The sequence below is a fragment of the Schistocerca piceifrons genome, chromosome 8 (assembly GCF_021461385.2).
Source record: "Schistocerca piceifrons isolate TAMUIC-IGC-003096 chromosome 8, iqSchPice1.1, whole genome shotgun sequence".
NCBI lineage: Eukaryota > Metazoa > Arthropoda > Insecta > Orthoptera > Acrididae > Schistocerca > Schistocerca piceifrons.
This window is the reverse complement of record NC_060145.1, coordinates 128,599,617-128,610,561: the sequence shown is the minus strand read 5'-3', so window position 1 is coordinate 128,610,561 and position 10,945 is coordinate 128,599,617. Positions and strand designations below refer to the sequence as shown.

At 38.9% G+C, this 10,945-nt stretch overlaps 1 protein-coding gene across 4 annotated transcripts in view; it reads right to left on the bottom strand.

Moving 5' to 3' along the window:
• Nucleotides 1-1,923: 1,923 nt before the first annotated feature.
• Nucleotides 1,924-10,945, bottom strand: part of LOC124712549 (tyrosine--tRNA ligase, cytoplasmic) — a 119,251-nt gene continuing 110,229 nt past the window's right edge. For all 4 annotated transcript variants that reach the window (XM_047242857.1, XM_047242859.1, XM_047242860.1 and 1 more), the window contains one exon: nucleotides 1,924-2,202. In XM_047242857.1, coding sequence (XP_047098813.1) covers nucleotides 2,092-2,202 — 111 coding nt within the window. In that variant the 3' untranslated portion in view covers nucleotides 1,924-2,091. The remainder of the gene's footprint in view (nucleotides 2,203-10,945) is intronic.

Genomic DNA, 10,945 nt, shown 5'->3' with positions numbered 1-10,945 from the left:
GGGAGATGCCTTGGCAACAGTACAAACAAACAAAAGAGGCAACATCTACATCATCCTATGCGATGCGCCAATTGTGATGCGCCAATTTTATATCCCGAGGCAGCAGCCTGTAGATGGCGGACAGGGTCTTCAGCTGTTAGCGAACTGTGGCCAGCTACTCCTTTGTCCACACACATCCTACTAGTAAACTTTACAGAAACTCGATGAGAAAAACCAAATGATCTGTACAAATACACACAACTGCTCCCACAGGCATTGCTTTCTCCTTGCATGTTTCTTCATTTCCACAGAACTTACACTAATGTTCCTTGAGGTAATCTTCCACCAATCTGAATTGTTTACACCTGTCAGCACTTGCCTTCTTTAGATTTGGAATAGTTACATTATTTTTTGAGTCTGTTGCTATTTTCTCTGTCTCATATAGCCTACGTAGCAAATCTTTCTTGCCATTTGAACTCTTGATCTTCATGTGGCTGCTTCCCTTTTCTTCAAAGATGTCTTTAATACTCCTATATGTGGCATCTGCCATTCCCATAATCATGCATGCTTCTACAGCTTTGCATTTCTCATCTAACCATTCCTGCTTTGCTATTTTACACTTCCTATTAGCCACCCCCCCCCCCCCCCCCTTAAATGACTGCATTTACATATTTTCTCCTTTCAACAATTAAATTAAATACCTCTTAAATGGATATATAAAAAATCTACACACTAAGCAGTGGCAGGGGAACACACACTCACACACACACACAAAAGGATTTCATTTTTACAAGCTTTTGGAGCTAGTGCCTCCTTCTTCTGGCAGAAGAGTCAAAGAGGAAGGAAGAGGGGTGAAGGAGAAGGACTGGAGAGGTTTGAGGAAAGGGGTACAGTTCAGAAAAGTCACCCAGAACCCCAGGTCCGGGGAGACTTACCGGACGGGATGAGAAGGAAAAACTGATTGTTGGGGACTGCACCAGACTGGATCTATATGTATGTGCTGTTAATTAATAAAGATTTTAAGATTTTTTACTTCTTTGCTTGAATGCTGTATGCACAAGCACGTTGCAGCCACTTCCTACCACCTATTAAAGTTTTCTATATCAACATATGATTTGCCTGCTAATTTTTTTCATCTCTTATTTCTCTGACATATCAAATTCATTTCATTGCTATCAATCATTGAGTGTTCTGTTTTTAATATCAAAATTTTGGCTGCTTAACTACTATATTCATAATATCTACCTTTGTTAAAGTGTGGACATGTTATATCTCCACTGCTCAAAAGTATGCCTGGAACAGCACTAACGACATCTTTATTTTATAGAGGGACCCAGAGTCAGCTCTATATTCACGTACTGGACACCACAATTAACACTCAGGCTGATCTCTACAAAATACATATTTGTGTATCTGGTAACTGTTCCTATTTCATCCTGGTCAATCTGAAGTGTTACATATTCTCAGCCTTGGCACTTCTACCTTCCTGAACTATGAAAACCTAATATTGTATGTTAAAATTCTTATGTAGTTGTCCTATATTCTCTCTTATTTGTCAAATCTAGCAATCAGTTATACAAATTTGCTACACGATACATAAAACTAATTTATACTACAGCTACTGACCTGAATTTCTCTTATGGTTGTAATCCAGTAGTAGAACTCCTATTTTTCTATTGGCTCCCAATGTCACTTTAGTATCCCCGTTATTACTTTGTGTCCTAAAGTCCCTTACATATATGTGTAGCTCTTCTCTTCTACTTTTGGTAACATTTCATCTACTGAAAATTTACCATTGCATTGTGATAGTAAATAGTCTCATTTTCCTTATTTACTTTCTGGTCTATTTCAACTGATATATTTGAATTCTTTATCTTCAGTCTCTTATCTTTGTGATAAGAGACTGAAGGAATAGGTGTTCCGAAAAAAATCTATAACTCCACATAAGAAAATCCTAAAATCTTTTAATACATAAATAAATTATGCTTCAATAAAAATATGATGAATGTAATGTAAAGCACATGACAGGTCTTTATCTCAATCCAAACAGTGGCATCATTTAATATTGAGAACACAGGTTAAAGCACACATTCCTTAATATTTAGATCATCATCATTTAACAGGCGCATTCTTCAAGGTTTTCGATTTGACTTTTCCATTTTTTGTGCAAAGAGCATTTCCTTGCCACTCTGCCTCACATTCCACATTAGTCTTCAAGTCAACCTGTAAAATAAGAGCAAGAAAAGAACATTACTATTACAAATTCACATAAGAATGCAAACCTAAAATTTATTCACACTTTTGACGCTACCTAAATGGATTAATGTGTTTTGTTAAACCACTTTGTTAAAAGAAAAGAAAAAATTCCTTGACGTCTATATTTATGTGCTGCTCCACGACTCTGCTTGGCTTGTGTGTAACTTCTGTGTTTTTTTCATACAGTAAATGTGTTTTTTTTTTTCGTATCCAGGGTGTAATTACAAAGCTAATAAAATGTTTTCTTGCCTTTAAATAATATTTTTCATCAGGTTATGGGCCCAGTACACGTGTAAAGGCAAACAACACAATTTAATTAAAACAATATTTGAAATGATCGTATGTCTGTAAAGAAACATGACTGCTAGCAGCGATTATAAGGTCAGCATTGATAAGCTTGAAGGACCTGACGACTGGGCCAAATGGAAATGGCATATTTCTATGGTGCTACATTCATATGGACTAGAAGATATTATTAACGGTACACGTGAACGTGTAGAGTTGCCGCAAGATGCGACAAGTGAACAAAAAGAAGCGTATGTGGAATGGCTCAAGGACGACGCAAAGGCAGCAAGTCTTATAGCAAGTGCGCTAAGTAAACCTGTTGCAGAACTCGTCTTAACGTGCAAGAATGCTAAAGAAATCTGGGACAAATTACGCGCCCGATTTGAACGTAGCAGTACTCAGCGTTTGAATATGTTGATTGAAACATTTTTCCGTGTTAAACGTGATGAATCGGAAGATATTAGTGCACACGTGGCCAAACTGCAAAAGTTATTTGTGGACCTGAACGATGAATTATCAAAACATGAAGAAAATACGCTATCTGAAAGAATCTTAAATGGTCGAATTTTGTCTACACTGGGAAAAGACTACGACAATTTTAAGGATCTCTGGGATACGATACCGACAGAAAAGCAAAGCTTGAATTTATTGATTGAAAAACTCTGTACTATTGAACTGCGTGAACAAGACGTTAATGGAAGTGCAGCTTTTGTCATTTCTAAAACAAGAAAATGGCAAACAAGTAATCAGCAAGTAAAGATGACGAAGTCACAATTAAAACAGAAGTTTCCGTGTAATAAATGCAAACAATTAGGTCACTGGGCAGCAGAGTGTCCACAGAACACTCGTGACAGCAATAAAAGAAAAGAGAAGAAGCGAGACAGTGAACACGCTGCATTTACTTCATACGCTATGGGTGTGTGTACCAGTAATCACAGTGACCCAAATAAATGGTATTGCGACAGTGGCGCTACAAATCATATCACTCCCAACAAACAGTATTTTGTTTCGTTTAGTGAATTTGATGTTCCTCAAGTAATTTCATTGGGAAAACAAAATGTGAAAATGTGTGCGTACGGTCAAGGAACAGTTTACATCCAAATCCGACGAAACAATAAATGGTACAATGCTAGAATGGACAATGTTTTATACGTCCCTGATGCAAGTGCTAATCTGTTCTCTGTGAGAGCCATTGCCTGCAGAGGCCACAGTACTAATTTTAGTTATAATAATGTCTGTGTTCGAAAACAAGTCAGTGGCAATATTGTTATGACAGGTTATGTGAAAAATGGACTTTATGTGTTGAACATGCGTGTTGTTAGAAATGCAAAAATGAATCGTATGAGCTTGATGACTTCATCCGAAACATTGCAAGTGTACCATGAAAGGTTTGGTCATCAGAATAAACAACATGTGAAGAATATTTTAAAAGGGATGAACATTAATGTGGAAGATGCCAAAAGTGAATTTTGTGACGGCTGTGCGGTTGGAAAGATGCATTCAAAACACGAACAATACGCGCTACCAGTACTGGTGAATTAATCCACGCAGATGTAAATGGACCAATGAGCACGAAATCTTTTGGAGGCAAGCATTATTATGTATGTTTCAAAGACGATTTTAGTAAATTTCGTCGAATTTTCTTTTTAAGACACAAAAGTGAAGTGTGTACTGTGCTTAAGCAGTTTTTAAATGAAGCACGTACTAATGGACATGTTGTCAAACAATTTAGATGTGATGGTGGCAAAGAATTTAACAATAAGAATGTCAGTGAACTGCTTGCAGACAGGGGAATAGAGCTACCGATTCCTCCTCCTTACACTCCTGAACAAAATGGTGTGGCTGAACGGGAAAATAGGACCATTGTTGAAGCTGCCCGGTCAATGCTAAATCCGAGTAAATTACCTAAAGGGTTGTGGGCAGAGGCATGTAACACAGCAGTCTACCTAATAAATCGTACTGGAAAATCTTCAGTTGAAAATAAAACCCCTTATGAACTATGGTTTAATCGACCAGTAGGACGACTTGATCATCTCAGAATTTTTGGTACAGGCTGCTATGTTCACATTAACAAACAATTCCATTCCAACTTTGATGATAAGGCAGTTTTTGGACGACTTGTTGGATATGTTAATGACAAAGATGGGTTCAGAGTTTGGATTCCATATAAAAGAAAAGTGGTGTTGAGTCACGATGTAAAATTTAAGCCAGAAATTGTTTGTGATTTACATAGTGATCATGTTGAATTTGAAGTCCCTCGGGAAGAATTTAATGATCCGAATTCATCTAAAGATGACCAATGTAAATCTCCTAGGCTATACACTTCTGGAGGAAGCCAAACTCTAGAAAAAATTGGCACTCTCGATTCTAGAGAAAGTCAAGAGTCGAGTGAATCTGAAGAAAATAAAGAATTAACAGAATTTCTAAAAGCAGAAGCTGCTGAATCTTCTAATGAAGAGAAACAGAAGAATAAAAGACAACGAAGAAAACCAACCTGGATGGAAAGTGGTGAATTTTGTATGGCAACAAAAGTTGATGCACTTGGATACAAAGACCCAAACTGTTTTTCAGAAATATTGCAGTCAAACGAGAAGGAAGAATGGATGCAAGCTATTAGTGAAGAACTTCAATCACTTAAGGAAAACAATACCTGGGTGCTGGTTGACCGTCCGAAGAATGCCAAAGTATTGCAAAACCGCTGGGTTCTACGGCGAAAGGTACTCGCTTTAAAGCCAGATTGGTTGCAAAAGGCTGTATTCAGAAAGCAGGAATTGATTATGATGACGCCTTTAGCCTTGTGGCACGTTATGACACCATACGAACTCTGTTGGCTGTAGCTGCTTCAAAGAAAATGCTGCTAGAACAATTCGATGTAAAGACAGCTTTTTTGAATGGAATACTTGAAGATGAAGTATATATGGAACAACCAGAAGGTTTCGAAGATGGTATAGGCCGAGTATGTTTCTTAAAAAAAGGTCTTTATGGGTTGAAGCAAGCACCACGTTGCTGGAACAAACGTTTTGTTGAGTTCATGAAGAAAGCTGGTTTTTCTAACAGTGATGCAGACCCATGCCTATTTTATCGTAGACAAAATGGAAATAGCCTTTATGTGGCAATCTACGTTGATGGTGGCCTGATTGTCGGCAGTAACAAGAAAGAAATTGCTGTTTTATGGATGTTTTACAACATGAATTCGAAATAACAACTGGCAGTCTTGACAATTTTCTTGGCATAAAAATAAAGCAATATGAAGATGGAGCAACAATGATAAGTCAAGAGAAATACACAGAAGAAATTCTGCAAAGATTTCGAATGGCAGAATGCAATACAATCTCAACTCCTATTGGACGTGAGGACAATAATCAAAACGAAGTTTCGTCATCTGTACCCTACCGTGAAGCAATTGGTTGTCTCATGTACCTTTCAACAGTAACTCGTCCAGACATCACTTTTGCAGTCAATAAAGCTGCTCGAGCTATGGAGAAACCAACCACTGAAGACTGGAAGAGAGTAAAGCACATTTTCCGGTATTTGAAAGGGACCTTAAATTTTGGAATTGTATATAATAAAAAAGAAGAGTTAAAGATTTACGCTGATATTTCGCAGGTGATAACCGGACAAGGCGCTCAACAACTGGAATTCTTGCAAAGTACTCAGGTGGTGCAGTGTCATGGACAAGTCGGTTGCAGAAAGTAGTGGCCACATCCACAACCGAGGCGGAAATAATTGCAGCTAGTGAAGGAGCAAAAGAGTTAGTTTGGTTACGTCGTCTGCTATCAGAATTAGTGGAAATGTCGGGGCAGCCTCCAGTTCTTTACATTGACAATGCTAGTGCATTGAAGTTGGCAAAAAATCCAGAATATCATCGACGTTCTAAACATATACAGGTCCGACATTTCTATGTTCGTGAAAGATATCTGAACGGTGAGATTTTCTTGGAACACATTGATGGACACAACCAGTTGGCAGATATTTTGACGAAACCTCTTGAACGAGTTCGATTTAATTTTCTATGTTCAGAAATTGGCATGCAAGAGACAAAGCAATAATTCCATGATTTTTTCTTTTGGAGGAAGTGTTAAAAGAAAAGAAAAAACAATTCCTTGACGTCTATATTTATGTGCTGCTCTATGACTCTGCTGTCAATATCTTTATTCTTGGCTTGTGTGTAACTTCTGTGTTTTTTCTTACAGTAAATGTGTTTTTTTTCGTATCCAGGGTGTAATTACAAAGCTAATAAAATGTTTTCTTGCCTTTAAATAATATTTTTCATCACACTTGCACGTTTTTATTTCATAGTGTGAAATGTGTAGCTGAAGAAAACAATTTATGTGCATGAGAAAACTGTGATTTTATCTTTAACAGCAACATATAAATTGAAATTTTAGTTTCACAGTTTTCAGTAGCCTGATAAAATAGAAGTTTGTGCAGCACCCATTGGTCTACTAAATTTCAAGCTTTTAGTAACTACATCTACTGTGACAGCAATACTCCAGCAATTTATCTCGTACTCTTGCATACAAAACAGTGAACTGACAAATCTAATTGTAAATAAAGTCACAAAGAAGTAGATGCTAAACAACATTTTTATTAGTAATAAGGGAAAGAAAAGGTTACAAATAAAAATGTAAAAGGATTTCTCATGAAGATAAAACATGAAAGAGGATAACTTGGAGGAAAATATATCAGCACATTTTGGACAAGCAGATGGCCCCAAACATATTTTCAGCAAATTCTTGGATCAGATATGTAGTGTGGTGAAATGTTACGTTAATGCATATATTGTGGCATTTTAAGATGATGGCAACAATGAGTAGTCTAAATCAGCTTTTACACTGAATCTGTCGCTAAGGAGTTTTTAAGGATATACACTATGTGATCAAAAGTATCTGGTCACCTGGCTGGAAATGACTTACAAGTTCATAGTGCCCTCCATCAGTAATGCTGGAATCCAATATGGTGTTGGCCCACCCATAGCCTTAATGACAGTTTCCACTCTCGCAGGCATAAGTTCAATCATATGCTGGAAAGTTTCTTGGGGAATGGCAACCCATTCTTCACAGAGTTCTGCACTGAGGAAAGGTATCGATGTCAGTTGGTGAGACCTGGCATGAAGTTAGCGATCCAAACATCCTAAAGGTGTTCTATAGGATTCAGGTAAAGACCCTGTGCAGGCCAGTCCATTACAGGGATGCTATTTTTGTGTAACCACTCGCCACAGGCCATGCATTATGAACAGGTGCTCGGTTGTGTTGAAAGATGGAAACGCCATCCTGGAATTGCTTTTCAACAGTGGGAAGCGAGAAGGTGCTTAAAACACCAATGTAGATAGTGCCGACCACACCATAACACCACCGCCTCTGACTTTTACTGTTGGCACTACACTCACTGACAGATGACATTCACCGGGCATTCATCATACCCACACCCTGCCATTGGATCGCCACATTGTGTAACGTGATTCGTCTCTCCGCACACGTTTTTCCACAGTTCAATTGTCCAATGTTTACACACCTTACACCAAGGCGTCGTTTGGCATTTACCGGCGTGATGTGTGGCTTATGAGTAGCCGCTAGACCATAAAATATAAGTTTTCAAGACCATGAAATCCAAATTTTCTCACCTCCCGCCTAACTGTCGTAGTACTTGCAGTGGATCCTGATCCAGTTTGGAATTCTGGTGTGATGTTATGGATAGATGTCTGCCTATTACACATTACGACCCTCTTCAACTGTACGTGGTCTCCGTCAGTCAACACATGAGGTTGGCCTGTATGCTTTTGTGCTGCATGTGTCCCTTCACATTTCCACTTCACTATCACATTGGAAACAGTAGACCCAGGGATGTTTAGGAATGTGGAAATTTCACGTTCAGACGTATGACACAAGTAACACGCAATCACCCGACCACGTTTGAAGTCCGCGAGTTCTGCAGAGTGCCCCATTCTGCTCTCTCATTATGTCTAATGACTACTGAGGTTGCTGATATGAAGTACCTGGCAGCAAATTGCACCTAATACAAAAAACATATGTTTTTGGGGCATCTGGATACTTTTGATCACATAGTGTAATATTTTGCATGCTGTCTATTTATCAAAGAAGAAGAGGGTGACGAACAGCTCAAGCAGAAAATGGCTTCACAGGAAAGAACATTAACCTCAAGAGGTTACATTGTACAAACAAGGAAAAGGTGTCTGAAAGTATATATGTCAGGAGTGTTGCACTGTATGGCTGTGAGATCTGGACTCTAGGGATTGATGAAAGGAAAAAGAATTTTTTTCAGATGCGGTGTTGCAGGTGTGACCTTAAAATCAAATGGACTGATAAGACTATGAATAATAAAATTTTGATACTAAAAGGTTTATGGCAAACTACTGTAAGGAACTCAGAAGCAATAATACAGAATATTTCAATGGAAAAATAACTAGAGGAAGACATGACTGAAATGTATACATCAAATTGTAAAAGATACTGACTGTTAACTCTTACACAGAAATGAAGAAGACAGCAGAAAGATGAAGATTGGAATCTGCTACCAACCAGTCTCCTTCCAATAAATTTTCAGGCTGAGCACTAAAGAAACAAGGCTGAATGTTTTCTAAGGATACAACAACAACAACAAAACTTTGCAATGTATATCTGTCAAAAAGTTTTGCTTTTAAAATTGGCAGAACTGTTACTGACATATATCAAATTATGCAGAGTACAAGTGTTAGTGAGCTTATCTGTCAAGGCAGTTTTTGTGGTTCAAGAACATTTTGAGATGGTACATAGGATGTTACGATTATGAAAGCATGGGTATCTAAACACAACAGAACTGATTTAACCAGCAAATGTACCCACAATGCACGAAAGGCAACTGTTGATAATTTTAGATTGGTCACAAAGTAATTAAAACAGACAATGAAATATCATTTTAGAGACTTGGGGGAAATAGACAAGGGGGAACAAACCACAGTGCTTCATCTGCAATTTGTACAGGAGAAATGAGAGTACATACTACGTTGACCCAAATTCTAGCTGAAAAGAGCTACAATGAATTGGTACTGAAGCACATAATGTACTTGTATTTGTGCAAAACACACAAACAACATAAACTTACTCACATGCGTTTTGATGTCAGATTACATTTCTGTAGTTATGAGCATTAAAAATTTCATTGCAAATTTCCATATATTAAGTGTCAGTAAAAAAAAAAAAAAAAAGGACGCCACACTGAATGTGAAATATGGAAATAACTTAACATGTCAGATAACACGAAACAGTACTGAGGGGAGGGAGAGGGGGGGGGGGGGGGCACATAAAAATTCATAAGTTGTTTCTTAAAATTTTATTTAACTGAAATATACACAGAAAGGAGAACTGCACTATATGATATTTTTCAAAGAGATTTAATTACACTCAGTTCATTTTAACATTATGTAATGTACCAGAGTTTCTGTTTCCTTCAACTCATTCATTTTTGTACAAAAACAAATCTCCTGTGCCTTATCTTTCCAGTCTCCCACCACCTCCCAAAGTCCCACAGTCCGGCCACAGAGGAACATTCCCCTCGTGACTCAATACCATCCAGGACTGGAGCAACTGAATTACATTCTCCACCAGTGATTTGATTACCTCTCGTCATGCCCTGAGATGAGAAATGTCCTGCCCACTATCCTTCCCACCCCTCCTACCATGGTATTCCACTGTCCACCAAACCTACACAATATACTCGTCCATCATTACACAACTCCTGCTTCCAATCCCTTACCTCATGGCTCATACCCCTGTAATAGGCCTAGATGCAAGACCTGTCCCATACATCCTCCTACCACAATATACTCCAGTCCGGTCACTAACATCACCTATCCCATCAAAGGCAGGGCTACCTCTGAAACCCGTTATGTGATTTACAAGCTATGGTGCAACCTCTGTGCTGCACTCTATGTAGGCATGACAACCAACAAGCTGTCTGTCCACATGAACGGCCACCGACAAACTGTGGCCAAAAAACAAGTGGATCACCCTGTTGTTGAACACGCTGCCAAACGTGATATCCCTCATCTCAATGACTGCTTCACAGCCTGTGCCGTATGGATCCTTCCCACCAACACCAGCTTTTCTGAATTGTGCAGGTGGGATCTTTCCCTGCAATACATCCTACATTCCCGTAACCCTCCTAGCCTCAACCTTTGTTAGTCACTGTCCTCACCCATCTAGCCCCCTCCCTTTTCCCATTCCAACCCTACACAGCCATCATTTCACCATCACATCCAGTCTTTTCATTTCTTTTTATTTCTCTCCTTTCCGCTACTTATCCCCTCCCCCCTCCGCACCTTCTCTCCTGCCCTCTGTCTAAACTGCAACAGTTCACTGCCCGCCACTCCCACCTCCACCTCCCCCTCCCCACCCCAGCCTCCTCCTTACCCCCCTGCCAGTCGCCA